Here is a 23,625-nt window from a genome sequence, read left to right as displayed (position 1 = left end):
AATGAAACAATTCTGAAGTCCACAATATAACATAAGTGTTTGAGTCAGGAACAAAAGAGCTTGTGTAAACATGAGGTTATTATGAGAAGCAATTTCCTCAACTTTGCTGTTTTAAAGGGTCTTTTGTAAACTTTAATTGTACCAGACAATGTGAAATTTATTTACACACCTCAGAGATGCATTAGTCATTTATGGAAGAGCAATAAAAAATACACACCCTAACATAAATTTGAACCTATAGTGCTCTCCTTCTCTAGACATGCTCTTATAAACCTCTAGCTCCTGAGCACACAGCTTCCCTGTTCACTGAAAAATAATTACTACAAGGCCACATTCACACCATACTTTTAAAGCACTGCGATACCACTTTAAACTATCATGGCTTTCCCCAAAGAAACCTGGGATGCGTCGTTTGTTAATGGTGCAATGACTGTTAAAAGTGTTTTCACAGCACTTTAAATGTAAGGTGTTAATGTAATCCAAGCAGAGTAACTGGAATGTGAAGATCCAAGAGTAATACCATAACCAGCTCCTCCACATAATACTTCAAATTCCAAACTTACAATTTATCAGATCTCCACAGCAAACATCACTTTAAGTCTTGCAGCTAGCTGTGTGTAACTGCTGAGTCACAAACTTCAGTTTTCACTGTTTAACTTTGCAACCGCATTTCAAAGGCTGAATGAAAACATATTTGCAGCTTCTGTTTTTTTTTTTTTATTCTGCAATGTCTTCCCAATAGGCATTTCCCCCCAACTACTATCAGATATTCTTGAACTAAATAACTTGAAAAAATGTGGGAAAGCCTGGAAAATAGTATGACTTGTTTGACTAGACAAGCCATTTCTTCAGCATGCTGGCTGTCCCAAGATCCCTCACACTACTACAAAGTACAGTTTTAAGGCTTAATTGCCATTATATACTACTACAGTTCTATAAAACACCCGAGGGTATTATTTTTGTAAAAACTTGAAAATAACAGATTGCCTTGTACACTGTTCCATCTGATCATAAAGGAAAAAGAAAACAGATTACAAGCTTGTCTGTAGCAGGGAGGAACAGCAACTAGCTGTATTTAACCTTCACAGAATCCATGAGGAACAAAACTAGATTTACTTCTTCTAGTTATTTGTTCCAACATTACAGCAGAGGTGGAGTTTGGGGAGTTGGTTTCCTAATTATTTTAAAGAGGAGACCACAGCCTACCTCTGGGGGTCTTAGGGGGGTAATCCAAGAAGCGCTTCTGCTAGGACTTTTGGCTGTGCAACATAATTTCCCCTCCCCCTCCTTTCCTCACACACCTCCTAAATTTGCTCTGGGTCCCCCGCCCCAACTCTCTGAAACATATTTGGGGAGACAGAGCACAGGATGCACAGGGAGAGTTGAGTGTGGGGAGTATTCCGTTACGTAAGTAATTTTCAATTTTATATCGATCAAAAGATTAAATATCATGCCGCTGAACAGACTAGGGCAGAGAGCCTCAGAGCTTTTGTCATATGTTTTTATTTGGTTTGCCTCTTGCCCAGGGTGCGTAATGCTGAATGGTGATCCACAAGGAGCTACAACCTGATCCCTTGTGTGGGTGCCGCATGTCATCTATGGGGGTCCTCTATTTGACTTAGCTTAGAATCCCACCCATTTCGTTTCAGTACAAGATACATTTTCCTTAAAATGTTAAAAACAACAGGGTATGTTTATTATAAAGAACCAGTATTTTAATCGTCAAGAGGTGCTGGCAAGCATTGTTAAGATTTTATTTTTTTAATGAAAAAGATAAAACCAACTGAAATACATACTATCTTCAGACACTGGCAGGTTGCCAGAAACAAGGAATTCCTTGGGGGAGGGGGCACTTCCACTCCAAATAGTGTTTCCTAGTAAGTTTATTTTGTCTGTGATACCACGAGGACTTTTAAGTTTCATGGTTTTCAGCCTCTTGCCTTTGGCCTTTATCCATTAACCACAGAATGAATTCCCTGTTATTTGTACTCCAAAATAAAAGCAGGCAAGTTCTACCACATTATTCTTCCCCACCCTTTTGCCAAACACACACACACACACACACACACACCCCACTCTCTGGACTGCACTACCTATATGAACACCAACCTTAAATCCCTATCACTTTAAATATTTTCTGCCAGCGATTATAAAGTAGTAAAAACAGTGCACACATGAACTTCAAGTGAATAATGTTCACTCCCAGCAACATTTTATAAAGGAACATAATAACATACAAACCATTGAGTACAAATTCATTTTTACCTTCAATTTTTTATTTAGCTTGCAACAGTATCTGTAAATCATTGCCAGATTGAGTGGGCCAAAATCTGCATAGAAACTTGGGGAAAGGGGGCGGGTGGGTAAGAGAGGGGTGAAGAAGAAAAGAAGTTCGCTTAAACTGAAATACTTCGGTTGAAATGGCTGTTCAAAATAACCACATCCCTCCTCAACTCTGCCAGCACTGCCCACATAAGCAGGCATTATAGCTGACATACCACTTATTCAGATTCACTTCTAGATTACTGTTCGAATACGTTGCAATTATCGGTGGAAAAACAATTATGTAACCCTCATACATATTGTAAAACAGCTCTGCGGTGTCTACTGGATTACAATGTCAGTGTGTGTTGAAACAATTTGGGAATTTTCTCTAAAACAGTTTGAAGACATTGCTCTTAGAAAAGTCAGTCTGAAAGGTAACAATGCAGAAATTACAAAAGCTTGTTAGCACCCTGTTAAAACCCTTCAAAACCTTCCAGCTGCAAATTAAAATATATACTGAAGGTGACAAGAACTGAATAAGGTGGAAGTTGCCCGCTGGATCTCTGAATGATTCTTATTCTGTCCTTGCCTCCTACCAATCAGCCTCTGTTGTGGGTGTTTAATTCGGGAATATCTACCAAAGGCAACCCACAAAAGATGCTGCCTGTTTCTTGCTGAACAAGTCTCTGATCTGAGCCTGTCTTTTTTCAGAAAACAGGATGCTTGCAATGACGTAGCAAAGATACAGAATCTTGACTAAGCAGTTTATACTGGCTACACACAGTTTCCCCTCAAACTGTAGCCTATGCAGGTGATCCACAGAAAGGCTGATGAACAGTTGAGACCATCTGTTCTTGTATCTGCATGACTGCTTTTTTTTTTTAAAAAACAAGGGAAACTGAAATTGTTTTCATGAAGACCGTATTATAAAAAGCAAGCTAACAAGGACCCGACTTATGGTCCATGGACAACCAATTTTATAATATGGCACTGGCAACATCTACAATCGTTTTCTGATATGTACCAGTTAAAGGCTATTTAAAATATGATCTATATATGTTTTGAAAGCCTGTTTGGTGTAGTGGCTAAGGTGCGGGCTAGGACCTGGAAACCAGGGTTCAAATCTCCACTCAGCCAATATGTTTACTGGGACTCCCACTCTAATCTACTTCACAGGGTTGCTGTGAGGAGAAATTGAGATGAGAACTCGGGGTGTGTGTGTGTGTAAAATATTAAGTGGTCCCTCAAGAACCTTGCTAATTTTTAGTTGGGCATATGCAATTTGCTGCTATAAGACCTAGTGATGGCTACTTTCTTGGTTAAACTAATTACAGTCATACCTCGGGTTGAAGTTGCTTCAGGTTGAGCATTTTCGGGTTGCACTCCACGGCGACCAGGAAGTAACGGAATGTGCTACTTCCGGGTTTCGCCACTCGCGCATGCACAGATGCTCAAAATTACATCATGTGCATGCACAGAAGCGGTAAACCGCGACCTGCGCACATGGGTTGCGTTCACTTCAGTATGCGAACGGGGCTCCAGAACAGATCCCGTTCGCATCCGGAGGTACCACTGTGATGGAATCATCAATGGTTACTAGTCATGGTGGAGACAACAGAGGCTCAGAAGCAGTATGGCTCCCCAGCAGTATACCATTGGTGGGGAACAACAGTGGGAGAGGGATTTTGCCTTCACATCCTGCTTATGGGCTTCTCATAGGCATCTGGTTGGCTGCTGTGGGGAACAGGATATTAGACCAGACAGTCCTTTGGTTTGGTCCAGCAGAGATGCTCTTTACATTGTTTGGTTACCTTCAACCATCTTACTTGATCCTATGGTCCAGATTCAACTGATGAGTCCTGCTAGCGGAAAGAAGCATGCACAAGGACTTCTGCTAGTACAAGGGGGCTTTTCCTCCGTCTCTTCCCCTGTGCCTCCCCCAACTGACTCAGAGGGTGGGTGGGAGAACACCCAGAACAGTGTATAGGGGGAGGAGAGGGGAAATGGTTTGTCTGGCAAGCTGAAACACTTGCACTGACTGAATGATTGCCGTAGTGCTTTGCTGAATTTCTCCCATTATATTTTCCCTTCAGGGACAGGGATATTATAATAATACCTGTTATGATAAAGTTTCCTATTACATCCTCATGCTGCTTTATTTCACTGTGTTGAAGAACAAGGGAATAATATTATACTTACTTCTCATATACATATTCATCATCTATGCAGAAATAATGTGTGCTTGAGCTACCACTCTTTGGTTTGTGGAAGAGAATGGCAAAATAAACACGATCTGAAATTGAAAAACAGGCATGAAACTAGTAGTCATGAAAGCCAATATATCTGCATACAAATATGTTGATCCTATTTGAACTGAGTTAAAACTGCAGATATAAAAACCCCTGGATATGCTCTTGTGCCAGGCAACATAAAACATTAACAACTGGTCATGGTGGTGAATTAAGTGACCAAAATGCTGTGTTTGGATGTAGGAAGCCCAGGCTCATACCCACTTTGACCTATGTCGCTCAATGGGCAGTTTTAGGCAAAGTTCTTCCAATCTACTTCACAGGGTGGTTCAGAGACCAGACCACCACTTACTTTCACTGCGAGAAGGAAATAATACATTACTAAATCCGCCCTCAAGTATGCGTTTTATTAAGGGGAACAATGTGTAGAACAGGGCTGTGTGCTTGTGCATTGCCACTGGCTCCACTCCAGCATCCACGCATTACAGGAATGGACATTTGCAAGAAAAAGCCTAGGCTTTTCCTCCCTCTGTGCCTCAATACCACTACATGCAGAGACTTTCCCTGGCAGATATTCACACCTAATAGGTGGACATTGTGGTGGGTCTAGAAACCCTAGTCTTAGTCTAGCAAATTCCCCTTCACATCATTTACATGTAATCAAACGTGCTTAAAATGTGTGCTTTGGGCTTTGTTTTGTTAAAGGCAAGGAGGAGGGGGAAACAAAGAAAATATGTTATTATTCACTTAAAGGTCTGCTTGGGTCAGAGCACAGGTCAAACTAGTGGCTTTGATCATACCCTTACGGCTATCTCTAAATTACTGGAGGAAGTATGAAATGCAACTGCGAAGGAAGAATGAGGAGGTGGTTTTTTTTTTTTTTAAGTTCTCTTTTGAATGAAAAGCAATGATTTCACAAAAACCTCTTGATTAACAAAAGCAGCACTCTAAAACATTTCCAAGCCAAACAGATGAGCATGCCAGCCTGTAGCATCCCAGTGGATTCTTTGCCACATTTATTTAAATCAACTAGTCTTTGCCCCACTAGGAAGCCCTAGTGATTTCCAAGGGGACTTCCAAGTACCGTATTTTTTGCTCTATAAGACTCACTTTTTCTCACCTAAAAGGTAAGGGGAAATGTGTGTGCGTCTTATGGGGCGAATGCAGGCTGCGCGGCTATCACAGAAGCCAGAACAGCAAGAGGGATTGCTGCTTTCACTGCTTTCACTGTGCAGTGATCTCTCTTGCTGTTCTGGCTTCTGAGATTCAGAATATTTTTTTTCTTGTTTTCCTCCTCCAAAAACTAGGTGCGTCTTGTGGTCTGGTGCTTCTTATAGAGCGAAAAATACGGTAAATACCTGTAAGGCCGTGGTGCAACACAGCAATAAACATGTTTTACTTGGAAGAGTCACGGGCCTTGAATTATATACATCCTAGCCTTAGAGGAGGGAAGAAAACCCTTCTGAAGTCAAGGTAGCTTACATAGCTAGGATTGGGTTGTATTCTCAGATTCACCCGTTTTGTTCTCTTGAGGTTTCTGTTTTATTTCCACTGCAATTGGGTATTGCACCAGCAGATTTGCTTGCTCGCGTGTGCACAGTATTTACAAACGCAGTCTACCCAGCCACCCACCCCCATGCGCAGACAGACAGCTGCCGGCAGCCTGCAGTTTGTATCCTTTTGCAAAGCAGCTAATAACCACAAGCCACTTGCATTTAATGCCAAATAAAGACGCCAAATTTAAACGGCTTATATAAAAGACGAAGCTCGAGGAAAGGAAAGTCCGGGGCTCCTTTTGTTACACAACAACACTTGCTGCGAGATTGTCATTTATATTTCACCCCCGCCAAACTTCTGGCAAACAGGGTATCAACCCCAGCGGGTTTATGAAGATGATGGATTTATCAGAGCTAACCGGAAGAGTCCGCGGCCAGAAGGAGGAGGAGTATCAAGAGGAATGGAAGAAATTTAAAAATTATTTTATTAATATGTTAAGATAACTTAAATAGAATGACTTGCGAGTAACAGATTGGCCTAGGATTTAAATATGTGATGTTGTCGAATGATAAAAGTCAAAATGAAAAGAAAGATGTTAATGGATCAAGTAAATTTTATGTGAAACTAAGTTTTGGAAAACTACTACAATGATTTATAGGGGAACTCAGCCAGGGGGATTCGAGCAAGTCACCCAACAATGATAACAAAAGTGGAATTTTTACAGTTAGGGTATATGTATGTTTGTTGATTTTTTTAATATGTTTGTTATAAATTTGGAAAACCAATTAAAAAAAATTTGGGGAAAAAATAAACCTGGGCGGGGCCTGATCCAGGCCACGAGCAGCCGAGGAGTCGCCCTGCTGGCTTGCCCGGCGTCCCGGGTTCCCACGCTGGCCGGGAAACTTCTTTAAAGGGCCAAAAAGTCGAGCCAAAGAAACCCGCCCGCCGCCCGCCCGCCCTCGTTTCCCGAGCCTTGTTTCCCCCTCCTCACCTTTCGCCACCTCCGCGCACAGGCGAAAGTCCTTCCCGGCGTTCATTGTTTACAGGCATGAAGCGAAGGCGGCCGAGGCTGGGGAAGGCGAGGCAGAGCTCGCTGGCAATGGCTGCGGGGAGACAGCCAAGGGCTCCTCCCTCTCCGGAAAGTTTTCCTCAGACACACGCTGCGGAGCCTCCGCCGCCCACCGCTCCCGCTGCAGCGGCCGAGAGCGCGCCCGGTCCTAAGCCCGAGGGGTGGGGGGAAGCGCCGGCGACTTGAGGAGAAAAGCCAGCCCCGTCGGTGAAGCGGCTCTCGAGGCCTCCCCGCCGCTGCCATTGGCTGGCGAACGGGGCAGAGCCGCTCCCGCTAGCAGCCCTTCGCCTTCCGAGCGGGCCACGGCCCTTCTTCCCCCAGCCCAGGAGAGCTGGCCCGGCCCGCGGGGGGATACGCAGTAGCCGGGGTCGCCCTGGGACTTGGCAGGCCGAGCTCCATTCCTTGGTGGGCGGCCGCCCGGTGGCTCGCCTCGCCGCCTGAGGCGACGCGCAGACTTGCCAGAAACCTCTCCCCTCCACGACGACATTTGAGGCGCCTCGCCCGCTTTCCCCCCTTTCCCCTCCGCGACAATGTCTGAGGCAGGCTCTTGCAGCTTTCAAGGGGCCTCGGACGAAGCCACAAAACTCAAAAACAGCCCCTTTGCTTTCCTTGGCCCGTGCTAAACCAACGCGAATTTCAATTAAGTTAGGCAGCCCTTCTGGAAACTTCTGTCTTGCTTTTGTACTGCTGGGATTTGCTGATCTGAATGGAAGCGGTTGTGGAAGTCTGTGACATTTTGATCGCAGCCCCGTAGCCATCTTGAGTCTCCTCAGAGAAATAGGGGGGAGATGGTTTGTTCCAGACTCAAACACGAGAGCAACAGATGGCTAAGGTTTCACAAGAGGAAACGTTGGGTGTGTTTTAACAAAATAATGGGGTTTTTAAATAAATAAAAAAACAGAAGTAAGAGTTCTCATATCCCACCTTTACGCAATATGAGGTGCTCAAGGCGGCTCCCAAATACAGTGGTACCTCGGGTTACATACACGTCAGGTTACATACGCTTCAGGTAACAGACTCCACTAGCCTAGAAATAGTGCTTCAGGTTAAGAACTTTGCTTCAGGATGAGAACAGAAATTGTGCTCCGGTGGCATGATAGCAGCAGGAGGCCCCATTAGCTAAAGTGGTGCTTCAGGTTAAGAACAGTTTCAGGTTAAATACGGACCTCCGAAACGAATTATAGTACTTAACTCGAGGTACCACTGTACCCTCAAAACATTTTAGCTGGAAGGCATTGTTGGAGAATAATGCAACAAAACACCACCACCACAAACTGGCTTATAAGTATGAAACCAAATTTACTAGAATAATAGCTAGAATAGGCTTGTAACCATTCAAGCAACAAACATACTGTACTAAGGTGCCATGTGCAAAACAAAGCCTGGAGATACTGTAAACATGGAGTGGATAAATGTACAACTTGTTTCTCCAGTATCTCCAGGCTTTGTTTTGCACATGGCACCTTAGTATGTTTGTTGCTTGAATGGTTACAAATCTATCTCTATTCTAGCTATTATTCTAGTAGATTTGGTTTTATACTTACAAGCCAGTTTGTGGTGGTGGTGTTTTGTTGCATTATTATTACTGTCACCACATTTGATACTTTGTGTATATTGTTTGAGAACACTCTTTCACATGCTGCAGCATAGCTTTGGCAAAAGTTGCAATGCACAAGTACAGTTTACATTTACTTCTGTGGAACCATGCACACAGGATTGCACAATAAAAGGGGGGGCAGTGCAATTCCTAGTATGGTTCCTTGGAAGCCACACAAGCGTCTCTCTCGCAACCTCAGCCCCTTCTGTAAAATGGGGGCAATAATCCTAATTTAATTTACAGGCATATGGGGTGTCAGGGGAGGGGTAGTACCTTTGGGGTGATGACTCCTTCTGGGGTAGGCACTGAAGCGTTTTTGACTTCACACCCCTCCCAAGCACACTCCATTGTCTCTAGAGACAGTTGTATGCCAACAACAAAGTTACAGGTTTGCTGAAACTGTTACAATATGGTTAACTTCTGAACAATTCATAGCACTGTATAAACACTAAGTATCACCTCTTTGGCACCTCAACACGAGCAAAGTGCTGTGCAAAACCTCAAGAGTTTTATGGTATGGCTTGCTAACGTTTCCATTTTAAGAGAGCAAAAACATAGGGAGTAATTTGCTAAGCGCACCCAGACGTTTGAACTAGTGTCCTAGTCCAATTCTCTGTCTATCAAAGCTTCCACATGTGAGCTGCTTTCCCATAAATCAGACTCCCACCTGTGTATCTCCTTTACATGTAGAAAGGAGGAGAATTGATAACGCATGCTGAGATTTACAGTGCATGGATTCCCCTGGAAAAGAAAATGGCACTCGGGGGTGTGATTCCATAGCTAGGAAATCTAATAAATGAATTGGCTTTTTGTCAGCAACAGGGAAACTGGTTTGTGTGATGCTTTGTGTTTTATCTCAAGGGACTGTCAAGTGTTTATCTCGTGTTTTTACTGTTCTGCTGGGAGCTGCCCAGAGTGGCTGGGGAAACCCAGCCAGAAGGGTGGGGTATAAACAACAACAACAACTGTTGTTATTTCAGATTAAAGAATGATGCACACATGCTGAGAAAACCTATAGAAGTATAATGCCGCATGATGTGGCAAATTGTGACCTCAGAGGGGCACAGGGAAGCTTTCACACTATAGAACTTTGCTGTGAGACTCGCCACGGATGAATGGAGTATTGTCAGGATCTGCCCTTCCCCATAGCTCATGGTGAAGATCCCAGTTTCAATTCTCAGCATTTCCTGGTAGGGTTGGAAAATATTTCTGTCTAAAACCTGGGAAGCTGCTGGTGGCCAGCATTGATAGAAGCTCAACTGATTGGTGGTCTTACTTAGAAACTTGCCTATGTTCCTAAACTTTTTATGGGGAGGGGTATACCATTTGCGGACTAGGGGAGAAATGCATGTGAGATGTCTCAGTTCTGAAAGCACAGCCTTTTTAGAATTACATCTTTTAGTTTTCTTCACTTTTGCATGTTACACACTCTTCCTCATTTTGCTGCTCATCAAAGGGAAAATCCATAGGTTAAAAGAAAACATTGTGTGCTTATTTGTCTGTAAGCTGAGGATTTGCTTCTTCCCAAGCTAGTGGCAGAATATTATGAAAGAAGTATTAGCAATTTTAAGACGTTAATTGCAGGGTGTGGAGATGTTGTTTTAGGGTGCTAACTTTAAAGGAATGCTCATGGCAGAACATTTTTACAATTCCTTACCACACCTATTACTATGAAAGAAACCAAATGTAGAAATAATAACATTTAAACCCTTCCGTAATAGATGTGTCCACAGAGGACAGTTTCAAAGGGCAAGCCAAAAATGGACACTTTTCTTTAGGAGGGGGTCAATGTTTTACAATTTCTTCAGATATCAAATATTTGTTTTAGCATGCTAATTGAAAAGTACTGCAACTCACTTTATATATCACCATACCACAAGCTAAAGGCTTGGCACAATCACAATCTCTTTCATCATTACAACCACTTTCTTATGACTACTCTGAGTAACATCACCATTTCTATTTTAGTTATCCAAGATAACTTGCCCAAGGTCTCTGTTCCCAAGTAATGTGACCCCACTCAGGGATCCAGGGTCCATATTAAAAAAGTAAGTGACTTTAATGCATTTACTGAAGTGTGGATGTAAGCTACAGTGTTTGTGATAACTATCACAACATTGATAAAATGGTATATGACCCTACCTTTACCCATTAAGATACATTCTACTTCCATAGTGCAACACATCTGAAGCCTAAGAGGAACAAATAGTTACATTCCTTATTTCACTAGTCACTCCTTCATTTTGCATCCATCCACAGCTAATTCTGAAAGTTATTTAATTTCGTTACACATTTGGGAAGAGCTCCAGCTCATTTTGTGCCTTTGAGACTTCAGCACTTCTGTAAAGCAGTTATCAATATTTACAGGGTAAGTGCTGCAGTTAAGAGAGTGACTAATGGGTGTCATGAGAAAGCCTTGTAATAATAAGAACAGACACTTAAAGAGCAATATCCTTGAGTTATGGAACACTTTGTACTAAGTAAATATTCACAAATGGGAAATGCACTCTGACCCAAACCTGGGCACACTTAATTCAGCAATAAGCCTCACTCAGTACATTAGATGTACTTCAGAGTAAAGGTGCATAGGATCAGGCTCCATTTTTTGGGGGAAGGGCAAGACTGTCAATATTAAAAGACTTCTTAGCCCTCTTCTTGGGGGAAGGAACCACCAAATATTTTGGTGCACTTGAGGTTTAGTTAGGATCTGCACAGGTCATGTTCCTTTTCTTTCTGTATGTTACCTGTTCCATACATATATTTTCAAACCCTTGTAAAAAGCCCCACCAGCTGCAACATAACTCAGCATTCTACACTGCAATGCCCAGGTTTTTTTGGCAAGCCTCTACAATCTACATCCATTTTTAAAAGGTCAGTGGAAATTTGCCCATTGATTTCAGCAAAATGGTGCTTATTTTGCAACTCGGGTGACTTGCTGTAAGTATATTTGATCAAATCAGGGTCTCCAGCCCCCTTGTCCTCTGTGCCACCAGTTCTGGTTCCTCTGCAAACCAGGTACATTTGCCTCTGTTGATGAAAAGATGCCCTCTAGGCTGCAGCTCCAGCCTGGATACCTGGCACATTCCTAGTCCACCGAAGCAGATTTCAGAGGAGATACCTCTCTGCCTTTCCTGCCAGATGTGCTTGTGCACTTCAGGCAAAGCTCAGAATTGCATGATTTGCTCATGTTGCTGTTACGGAAGTACGAGTCCTTGGCAGACAAAGAATTCTTACAGGGCTAGAAGGTTGGAGCTGTGATTTTTTTTTTGTCACAGGACTCTCTACCATGTACAGTACTTACATAGTAAAGGTAAATTCTGACAGGCCCAGGATGATTCCCCTCATGTGGAGGAGCTTTATGAAGGCATGCTGATATGTGTGTAGAGCCCTTTCTCATGTGTTGAAGAAAAAGATGGTGAGAGGTGGAGCATAGCTGCTGGGTGCATAGGTCAGGGGGGCTAGCCCTTGGAGCCCCACGACCCCCTTACACATCCTTTGAACGCCTGAGGAGGTCACATGAACATTCTCTTATAAACTGATGTTGATCTCCTCTGAACCATGTGGTGTATCCTACAGAAACCAAGTGGAGCAACAGTCTCTTGCTGTGTTACCATTTCAAAAGCCCATCTTAACAGCTTACTTCAACATATCAGGCAAGAGGCCAAGACAGAGGGCAAACTCTGCAGTGAGCAAAATGCATTTGATCCAATATTAAAAGGCCTTTAAGATAGTGCTCAGAGCAGTCTGCAGTCTGTGACACAGGGTGGCTGCCTGCAGTCTTTCGGTAGGTGACACAGGGTGGCTACCAACGGGCAGTGCAAGTCAAGATGCCTCGGGTACAAATCTTGACACTGTTTACATACCTAGGAAGGTCATTCTCAGCCTCCCCCTATCAATAGCATAAGGATAATACTGGTCTTTCATACAAAGCGATGGTAGACGTGAAATAATTTGAGCAAAAGCTGCAAATCTCCCCCTTTAGAAATACTCTGGCTGGTCCCTTTCTAGTCCCAAAATCAAAACAAAAAACACTTAGAGCAGGCTTCCTCAACCTCGGCCCTCCAGATGTTTTGAGGGCCTTCTCGGTAGTGGCGCCCGCCCTGTGGAACACCCTTCCAGCAGATGTCAAGGCGATAAACAACTACCTGACATTCAGGAGACATCTTAAGGCAGCCCTGTTCAGGAAAGTTTTTAACGTGTGATATTTTATTGTATTTTTGGTTTTTATGGAAGCCGCCCAGAGTGGCTGGGGAGGCCCAGCCAGATGGGCGGGGTATAAATAATAAATTATTATTATTATTATTATTGAGACTACAATTCCCAGCATCCCTGGCCGCTGGTCCTGCTAGCTAGGGATCATGGGAGTTGTAGGCCAAAAACATCTGGAGGGCCGAGGCTGAGGAAGCCTGACTTAGAGGAACAGGGGAGAATAGATGCAAGGGAGGGCATCTAGCTAAAGCTTACAGGAGAATATAGAAGCCAGCTTTCATTGTCTGCAGCAAAAGTAGCATGTTTTGATGCCAAGTGACGCAGATTAGCCTCTTAGAAGCATCCGCTTGAAAAGCTAAAAAACTGGGGTTGCTTTGTGCACCCTGTTATAGGAAAAGTGATTGATTGATTGTCAGAGGGATCTCTTCAGAGAATGTCTGGGTTGCACACGACTGACATTGCATCACCAAGTTATAGGTGAAGCAGCTCATGAACCTTCCTTGGAGGTTTTTTAACAGAGGTTGGGTGGCCATCTGTCCTGGATACTTTAGCTGATATTCCTGCATTGCAGGGGGCTGGAATAGATGGGCCTCGGGTCTCTTACAACTCAAAGATTTTATGATTCTATGACTTTGTGACTTCATTGAATAAACTCAGATGCCACAGGCAAAAACCCAGTCTTAGGGGTACAGCTGAACTTGGGTTTGAACTTAGAAGTTCTAAAATAAATGTGAAAAGGGAACCTTCATGCCCTGATTATTTATAGTCTATTAGCAAGATGCCCTTTGCCCCCCCAGCTGAAAGGGAAAAGGCTTGACTTTCCAAAAATAGCAAAATAAGTATTGATAAATTTAGGCAGTTGGGTACCGTTTCATTTACAGAGCAAGATTCCTAGCCAAATTTTAAAGTTCTTCTTTTGCATCAGATTTGTTATTGGATTCTGGAATAACTTATGTCAGGGAACATGCTGCTAAGCGACATGTATTGAGATTATCACGGAGACACACTTTAGGGCTTTCCCTGTCCATCATTGCAATCTTCTATTACCAGCTCAACACCAAGAAAAATCAGAGACATATTCTCAGGACATGTGCAACGTCCCAGCTATACTGAGCTTTTTTGTAACATTTATTCTGACACAGCAACAATCAGAGTGAATTTACACACATAAGAGAGTCATGCATTGCTTAGGCCAGGGGTCAGCAACCTAAAGCCCATGGGGATATTTAAACTGGCCCATGGACCCCCGCTGCCTGTTCAGTTGGCTCCCGTGCACTGCGCTAAACCGGCGCAGAGCAGAGCAGGGACCACCTTCCGCGACGCTGACCAAGCTGCGCATGCCTCCTCCGCGCTGGAAAGAAAATAGCGCATGCATGTGCGCTTCTGCGCGCACTCCGGCCCACCGTGGCATCTGCCAGACTGTGAACGGGCCCAAGCCACAAAAACTTTGCTGACCCCTGACTTAGGCTCTCCCAAGCTGAACAAAAACCACTAGCTATGTATTGTGGCCTGCCAAAGGATTTGACACACAGATATACAATCTTTTTTTTATTTTTTGTGTGATGTGAAATAAGCAGCAAAATGGGCATACCTAGTCCATGGCTGCTGTGCGGCACCTTGATCACAACTTATCTAGGCTGTCACAGGATCAGACTGACATAACAAATGACCTTTTTATTTGGACAGGACAAAGTCACTTTTAAGTGTCAGTATGCCCATTTGAGGATGCGGGTGGCGCTGTGGTCTAAACCACAAAGCCTAGGACTTGCTGATCAGAAGGTCGTGCTTTGAATCCCCGCAACGGGGTGAGCTCCCGTCGCTCGGTCTCTGCTCCTGCCAACCTAGCAGTTCGAAAGCACATCAAAGTACAAATAGATAAACAGGTACCACTCCGGCGGGAAGGTAAACGGCGTTTCCGTGCGCTGCTCTGGTTCGCCAGAAGCGGCTTAGTCATGCTGGCCACATGACGTGGAAGCTGTACGCCAGCTCCCACGGTCAATAAGCGAGATGAGTGCCGCAACCCCAGAGTCGATCACTACTGGACCTAATGGTCAGGGGTCCCTTTACCTTTACCTATGCCCATTTGAAGGAGTGCTGTAAATATCCAATGCAGAAAATATCCACAGTAAACACTGTACTACCATGAACGAGCAATGCAAAGCCCTGTAAATGAAAACATAACTTTCCAGCCAAGCAATGCAAAGAGAGAAAGAGAGAGAGAGAGAGAGAGAGAGAGAGAGAGAGAGAGAGAGCTGTGAGTAAATAATGCCTGGGCTTTTTCAAAAATTGTTTTGGGAATTTAATTCACAGACTCTTACTTATTGTTGTTACTAACCATTTATGCAGCATCACTTTTAAGAGGTAATGTGCTTTACAATTATCTCCCATATGCCTTGCATCCCTTTTCAGAAAGTAACATTCCTGTTCTATGGATGGACAACTGGAGAGACCTGACCAAGGCGGAGTTTACAACCAGGCTATAATTTTCTGAAAAGGTTCCAATATATGTAACATATATCAGGGATCTGAAACCAGCTGCATTTTCTAAGCCCTGTGTTTATTAGCGTGCATAATACAAGAGCATGTTGAGAACATAATAGATGAAACAGCCTTCAGATGTTCCTCCATCATGCCATCCCGCAAAGTGGGGGCTTACAAAGAATTGGGGAAATGAAGGGAGATAAATGTTAAAAACCAATACTATTAGACTGGGCACTAGGAACACTAGGACTAGAATGAGAATTGCTTATCTAGCCCTGAGCCTCAGGAGCCCAGCACTATGGTGCAATTGCCCTACAACCTAAGTATTGCTACAAACATTTTGCCTTAGGCAAACCTAGCCAGACATGCAGTTGTTGACATACATTGATCTCTTTTAAAGCTAATCTTAATTGTTTTAAATTTTCTAATTGTTTTAAGTGTTTTTCATTGATAGTTTTAATATCTCTTGCAAACCACCAAGAGGTTCTATTACAATCAAGTAGTATAAACATTTTGTTAAATAAAAAATAAAGCACCAAGGAGCTTGGGGCTTCAAAAGCCCTACATGACTTAAAATATCTAGCTCTAAGCAATATGCTAGAGTCTGCTGTTCATAACTCTTGCAATATTTATATGGGCATTTACATGTACCATTGATTACATGCTGTTCATAAAAATCAAAACATTATTTATACCCTCTTTCAAAGAATAAAAGTGAAAGGATAAGAAAACACAAAGCTAGCTGTCAACAGCAAATTCGATTCAGCAGCTATAAGCAGTCCAAAGTTTAGATAGAAAAAGGCTTTTAAGACTTTGGGTGGAAATAAAAGCTACAACAGCAGTTTAAGAGATCTTTTAATGCCACATCCTTAGTTATGTTGTATTCCTAATATTTTGTATTTCCCCCTCATGTTTGATTTCCACACCCACAATGCAATATTATATTGAATTCAATCCTTCACTGCTTTCTTGCAAGAAGATAAAACAAATAGGTGCATGGTGCTGATAAAGCACATTTCCTGGACTCAAAAAGATTTTCAGTTTAACTGTAGTGAAAACTTGTGCAATTATTCATCATCCAGATGAAGCCTTCTCAATATAAGTGTTCCATTTTATACCCAGGACTCGGCTATACAGCTGCAAATAAAACGTTTTGGATGTGTGCGTTATACAAATGTGACACTAGATGGCAATGGTGAGCTAAGGCAAATTCAATATATTTTTCAAATCATTTCCCTCCAAAAAAGCATTTTCACAACATTTTTTACATGTGTGTAGATTCCACCCAAGATGCAGAGACATGCTGAATTTAAATGCTTTGTATGTTAGATGGGTTAAATTGAGTCAACTGAACTCATGATTGCAACATTGATTTAAAACTGCCAAGGAAAATGTTTACATCAAATCACTGGTTTCAGCCTAATTTTCCAACTTATATTTTTCTTCAACAAGCCCACACAATAATTGGTTGAAATGATAATCAAAGCAGTATCCATTTATAACTAAGCAGAGCCTTTTAATTACTAAGGAGTATAATCTGAAATCTCTAGGTACATTAGTCTTCTAGGCTTTTGCACTGCAGAATTTATATTTGCTTAGAGACAGAGGAACAATGGTGAAATTGGCTCTCTTTGCACCCATATAGGTGCAAGGAAGATCACTACTTGAAGAATAAGACCCAAACTACATTGCTATTTAAAGTGCTTTTCTGATCACTTGGGAATCTTGCCACATAGGTCGTGGCTTCAGTTTTCAGGTATCATGGGCTGGATCCAGATGATTCTGCACACAGAACAGGGCTTTCCCACCTCTTTCTTACTTTAGCTCCCTGCTGCTCCTAAGGGTTGGGGGAACCTATTCAGAATGGCACAGGATCAGGTTCTAGAAGGGAAATCTGCAGAAATCAAGGCAATCCACTGTGTGTGGGGAAACTGCCATTGATTCATGCAAGCAGACCTTTGGGTCTGTTCTCATGAGTCTAAACTTTCACACATGTTTCTGGCTTTCAGAGTTTCACTGAAATGACTGTACTTGAAGGCTCAATACAGCTGAATGTGTGTTAACATCCAATTTAAACTAAAATTAGCTTCTTTATTTTGATTTTTTAAAAATCCACTCCATTTTGTGCAGATAAATTATGTATGCATCAGATCAGGACAATACACAGCGTTTCCAGGAAAAAGCTGGAGGAAAAAGAAAGCAGATCAATCAAATAAGGCAGAGATGCTGTTTAGTAGTAGTTTGCTGGCGGCCTTTGATGATTCCCCATCTATCCAGCATGACAGGCTGAGACAGAAGAGCAGCCATGTGAGTGGAAAGAACCTTGAGTGTTATTCAACTCCAGAACCCTGCCCAAGCCTTTGTTTGCCTCCTTAAAATATGCTTTGTAACAATGATCAGAATCTAGATTCAAATTTATTTCTTATCATGAGCTTTCTATACTACCCTTCAGCAAAAATGGCTGTATGGTGGTTTACAGAAACAAGGTAGTATGAAAACAATACAGCCTAAGAAATAGAAACAAAAAAAATAGTCCTCATCAGTTACATAATTTACAGCATTATGAAAAGGGGACTTCCAATCTATCAGCCTCTAAAAGCCCAGCAAAAAGGTGTTTGTTTACCTGGCTTCTAAAAGAACATAAGGGAGGGCATTCTACAGATTATAATTTTTGTAGATGTATTATATTATCATACTGTAGGTATAATTTTATGTACAAACATATATACGCGCAGTAAATTGTTGAAATCTAAAACATGCAGATGGAGAATCATGTTGTGATTCATAAGGTTAAGGCATCTCTTAACTAGAAAAGAGGAATTGCAACCTAGCATTGTTTTAGAATGTTCACGCTGATGTGATAGCCTGTGTAATGCCATATTGTAATATAGCTATAATATATGTACAAGTGGAAATGTTTACCTGGATACTGCCCCAACCAACAAGTAGTGCAGGGACATTTAGCTATGCAATGCAACTTCCTGATCCTTTTCTCTCCTCTCTCCATGCAACCCCTAAATCTATTCTGGGTCCCCCTCCCCACCCCCACTTTCAACCCACCAGACTTAGGGGTCACTCAAAAGTCTTTGTGCTAGCGCAGGGGTCTGCAACCCGCGGCTCCGGAGCCACGTGGCTCTTTTACACCTTTGCCGCGGCTCCGGGGCAGATACTAGCGAGGGGAGGAGGCGCATTGTGTGCCCCGGCACTCCCCACTGTGGCGGACACTGTACTGGCTGTGACGTCGCATGGGGGCGGTGCATGCGTTAGTCATGCACCGTCCCGACGTCACCTTCCCGCCCGCTGTCAGATCGTGGCTCCGGAGATATATTTGTTTTAAATGTCGCAATGGTTTTGCGGCTCCCAGGTTTTTTTTCCTTCGAAAACGGGTCCAAGTGGCTCTTTTTGTCTTAAAGGTTGCAGACCCCTGTGCTAGCGGAACTGTTTAGCTGGATACTGTCCCTGGGTTTGCATCCCTCTGCTCAGCCATGAAACTCCCTGGGTGATGTTCAGCAAGTCAATTGTTTCAGACTAACTTATCTGACAGGGTTGTTGAGTAGATGAAATGGGGAGTAGGGAGGACTATGTATGCCACTTTGAGCTTCTTGGAGGATAGATGAGCCTTACATGTAATAATGAATGAATGAATAAATAAATAAATAATACACTATTGGAGGGATGCTGGGGGCGCTGTGGTCTAAACCACTGAGCCTCTTGGGTTTGCCGATCAGAAGGTTGGCGGTTCGAATCCCTGTGACGGGGTGAGCTCCTGTTGCTCAGTCCCAGCTCCTGCCAACCTAGCAGTTTGAAAGCATGCCAAAAAGTGCAAGCAGATAAATAGGTACCACTCCAGTGGGAAGGTAAACAGCGTTTCCGTGCGCTGCTCTGGTTCGCCAGAAGCGGTTTAGTCATGTTGGCCACATGACCCAGAAAAACTGTCTGCGGACAAACGCCGGCTCCCTCAGCCTGTAAAGTGAGATGAGCACCGCAACCCCAGAGTCATCTGCGACTGGGCTTAACTGTCAGGGATCCTTTACCTTTTAAAAAATATACCGTACTGAGAAGCTTAGAACTACTGCATTACTCGGAAGAGTGCTACAGAGTGCTTCCCACCGTAATGACCACCAAGGTGAACAAGGGTCTGGAAAGCAAGCCTTATGAGGAATGGTTGAAGGAGCTGGCTATGGTAAGTCTGGAAAAGAGGAGACTGAGTGGAGATATAATAGCCATATTCAGATATCTAAAGGGCTGCCACATGGAATATGGAGCAAGCTTGTTTTATCCTGCTCTGGAGGGTAGGACTTGAACCAAATTACAAGAAAGGAGATTCTGACTAAATGTGGCCAGCTGTCATGGATGCTTTCGCTGAGATTCTTGCATTGCAGTTGATGGACTCGATGACCCCAGAGGTCTCTTCCAGCTCTACACTTCTATAAAGTAGGGAGCTAGTGGCAAAGCAACCTGGAGGTCCTTTTGCCCAGGATTTGCATCATCAGGACAGTTTTGAGTCATGTTAAGCTTCCTGTACAAAAGGTGGGGAGGAAAACAAGCACCCATTGAACAGGCAACAATAAAGAAGTCTTGTTTATCCCACACAGGCACACTGACTCTGCGGAGGCAGCAATTTCCCCCAAGGGCTCATAACTAGCTGCAGGAGGGGAAAAGACATTCCCCCCCTATCTCTATACAAAAGGCAATGCACAGAATTCTAAGATTTGATCAGAAATCAGGATAACACCCACTCTTCCCGATACTCCTCCTCCAGGAAGAGTGGATTAAATTGAATGATTACTTAGTTAAATATGTTAAGTTAAATTAACTGAAAACAGCTTGCAGATACTTACTTGGTTTAGGATTTTATTTATGTTAAGTGATGAATTAATATGTTTGATTTCATAATGTGAAGATTTAAGGATGTTAATGTTTAAGTTAAATTTTATAAGAACTGTGATTTGGAAAACCGTTAAAAGGGCATGCAATGAAATTCAACCAAGGGGAAGCGAGGAAGTTGCTTAACAATGTTAATAAGTGTAATTTTCAATAAGGCTGTGATTTATGTTTGTCTTGTGTGTGTGTTTGTTTATACTGTTGTGAAAACCAATATAATTTTTTGGGGGAAAAAAAAGAAGAAATCAGGATAACACCAGGGGTGGTGGGGTGGAGGAGAACGTCTGACCTATTTGCATTCGGAGGCAAAAATAACAACAACATTAGGAGTAGGTAACAAAAGTTTCAAAAGATAAGGGTGATATAAAATTAGATTACATTGTGTCAAATGTAAACAAAAGGATATAAAAGGAAGAATTGGAGACACATTGGGTTGAAATTTACAATATAGATCAAGATTTGAAAGAGGGTAAGATATTTGCTGAATATGGTTGTGTAAAAAGGAACACAAAAAAAGGGAGATGTGAGGAAGTCAGGAAGAAGGGTTATGAAAATAATAAGTAAAAAATTTGATCTTTATGTCTTTTTTATTTTCTTTTTTATTTTCTTTTTTCTTTTCTTATATATTTTAGGTTTTTCCTTTTTCCTTCTTTAATGTATCTTAATGTATTCTTTGGTATTAATTTCTGTGTGAAGGTATCTTTTATTGTTTAAAATCTCAATAAATATCTTTAAAAAACAAAAACAACAACATTGAGAGGGGATCAGGCGCACCAGATTTTCAATCCCAAGGGATCGCGGGTAGCGCGCAACGTTTGGAGACGCGAAGGAAGCCCCGGGCATTGTTTACCCCGCGCCTCGGCGGCGCGCGCGGACGCAAAGGAGAGCATCTGGGCGAGGAATTCCGCGCCGCCAAGTAACTCGGGAGGCTGATTCCCAAGCGAGGGAGGCGGATCTGCGAGTCCCCACCCCGGGTTGCACCCATCCCAACACGCCCCCCCCAAAACAGGCGCCCGATCCATCCCAACCCGCCCACCCGCCTCCCCGATCCGCGCCCGCTCACCTGTGATCTGCAGGTAGAGCTCTCTCCGGAGGGGCCGCGGCGCCGGCTCGTCCGCCTCCAGGACGGCGGGCAGCGTGGCCGAGCTGCGCGTCTTCTTGACGGCCGGCGGCGGCGGCGAGTCGGGCAGGCTGGCCGGGGCCGAGTTTCGCCTCCCGCCCGCCGCCGAGGTCTTCCGCTTCATGGCGGCGGCGGCAGCGGCGGAGGAGGAGGAGGCGGCAGCGCACCGGCGCTCATCCCCGCCGCTTACCCCCCTGGCGGGGCTCGCGCAGCCCAGCGGGAGCAGGAGGCGGCGGGCAGCGGGCGGCGGCGGCCAGAAGCGCCGCCCCGCTCGGCTCCCAACCGGCCGCGGGCCGCTGCTGCTGCCGCTCCCGCGCTCGGGCGCCGCTCCCGCCTCATTCGGGCGCTCCCCCGCCAGCCCGGCGCTCATTGGGCCGGGCGGAGTGACGCCATAATCCCCCAGGCTCGGCCCCGGTGATGTCATAGTGAGAGATGCCTGAGCACCTGCGTCAGGTGGGGTGGGGATAAAGGCGACAAAGGCCTCGACATTCCTCTTTTTCTGTCCACGCATTCGTATAGAATAGGGATCAGCAAACTTTCTTTTTTTCCAATTTTTTTATTGGTTTTCACAACATCATAAACAAACACATAAGACAAACAAACATAAATCATAGCCTCATTGAAAATCACACTTATTAACATTATTAAGCGACTTCCTCGCTTCCCCTTGGTTGAATTTCATTGCATATCCTTTTAACAGTTTTCCAAATCACAGTTTGGAAATTATATTTCCAAGTTAAATTATAAAATTTAACTTGAACATTAACATCCCTAGATCTTCACATTATGAAATTAAACATATTAATTCATCATTTAACATAAATAAAAATCCTAAGCCAGTTAAGTATCTGCAAGCTCTTTTCAATTAATTTAACTTAACATATTTAACTAAGTAATCATTAAATTTAATCCACTCTTCCTGATATTCCTCCTCCTTCTGGTCACAGACTCTTCCGGTTAGATAGGCTAGCTCCGAAAAATCCATCATCTTTATCTGCCATTCTTCTATCGTTGGTAATTCTTGGGTTTCCCACTTTTTAGCTAACAGAATACGAGCAGCAGTTGTGGCATACAAAAATAATTTAACATCTTTCTTGGGCAATTCCAAACCTGTTATTCCAAGAAGAAAGGCCTCCAGTTTCTTTATATATTTCAACATTTTTTTCCAATTCATTATAAATCGTTTCCCCCTTTTTCAGCAGGGGGCCGGTCCAATGTCCCTCAGACTTTGTGGGGGGCAGGACTGTATTTTGAAAAAAGAAGAACGAATTCCTATGCCCCACAAATAACCCAGAGATGCGTTTTAAATAAAAGCACACATTCTACTCATATAAAAATAAGCTGATTCCCGGACCATCCGCCAGCCAGATTTAGAAGGCAATTGGGCCCGATCTGGCCCCCGGGCCTTAGTTTGCCTACCCATGGTTTAGAAAGCTATTGGCTGGTGTCCTGGCAGCCAAAGAAATCATATATAATTGTAGAGTTGGAAGGGTTCTCCACCCCACAAGGGTCATCCAATGGAATGCAGGAATCTCTAGGAATTAACATGTGAGGAGTGTGCTGTTGCCCTCAGGTGCCTGGAAGTGTGCCTCATAATTTCCATGGCGTTCATGTCACAAACAAGGCATCAGTCTGAATTGTCCGTAGCTCGCCCTCCATTCCTCCTATTCATAAGCACATCAACATATAATGCTTACTCTCTCTGCTCCCTTTTAGGATATGTCTGCCATCTGCTGGATATTAAAATGCTATGTTTTCATCTCATTTTCAAGCATCAGAGTTTAAAAATTCAAGCATAAATGCTGCAAGGATAACTATGCTTGTTATAGCAAAAATAAAAATGAAAAGCAGTCTTGTGGCAGCTTTAAGGAACAGAGCAAACTTCATCAGATGCATAAAAGGCCCTCATGGGTACACAGAAAGCAACGAAGACATAAAAAATGGGGCCAACCAGTCTTAATGTGGAGTCACTAATTTTCTGGAATTTCTATGCAAAATTCAAGCAGTGTGTTTTTGTGCCCATCCACAACAGCTGCATCTGGTGATTCCACAATCACCCTAGCTTAGCCAGGAAGAAAGTATTATACCAATTACAGTGGTGCCTCGCAAGACGAAATTAATTCGTTCCGCAAGTTTTTTCTTCTTGCGAGTTGTTCGTCTTGCGAAGCACGGTTTCCCATAGGAATGCATTGAAAATCAATCGTCTTGCGGGGTACCACTGTATGTTGCTTTAGGCACCGTTATTGGTGCCAGA

At 43.3% G+C, this 23,625-nt stretch overlaps 1 protein-coding gene across 9 annotated transcripts in view; it reads right to left on the bottom strand.

Annotated features, from left to right (window-relative positions):
• CDC14B (cell division cycle 14B) overlaps positions 1-21,510 on the bottom strand; it is a 52,453-nt gene extending 30,943 nt beyond the window's left edge. For 8 of the 9 annotated variants that reach the window (XR_014224375.1, XR_014224376.1, XR_014224377.1 and 5 more), the window contains exons 1-3: positions 21,315-21,510; positions 4,465-4,558; positions 2,266-2,341 (exon numbers count right to left, since the gene is read on the bottom strand). Coding sequence is in view for 5 of the 9 variants with exons in the window: in XM_082241597.1 (XP_082097723.1) it covers positions 2,266-2,341; positions 4,465-4,558; positions 21,315-21,495 (351 nt within the window). In the remaining 4 variants the exon portion in view is untranslated. Of the gene's footprint in view, positions 1-2,265; positions 2,342-4,464; positions 4,559-7,002; positions 7,154-21,314 lie in introns of those variants that run through there. The other variant, XM_082241601.1, reaches the window with a different exon arrangement.
• Positions 21,511-23,625: the final 2,115 nt, after the last annotated feature.

This window comes from Podarcis vaucheri (genome assembly GCF_965113315.1).
Source record: "Podarcis vaucheri genome assembly, chromosome: 11".
Lineage (NCBI taxonomy): Eukaryota > Metazoa > Chordata > Lepidosauria > Squamata > Lacertidae > Podarcis > Podarcis vaucheri.
Note: the sequence above shows the minus strand (reverse complement) of the source record. Positions and strands in the feature narration are given on the sequence as shown.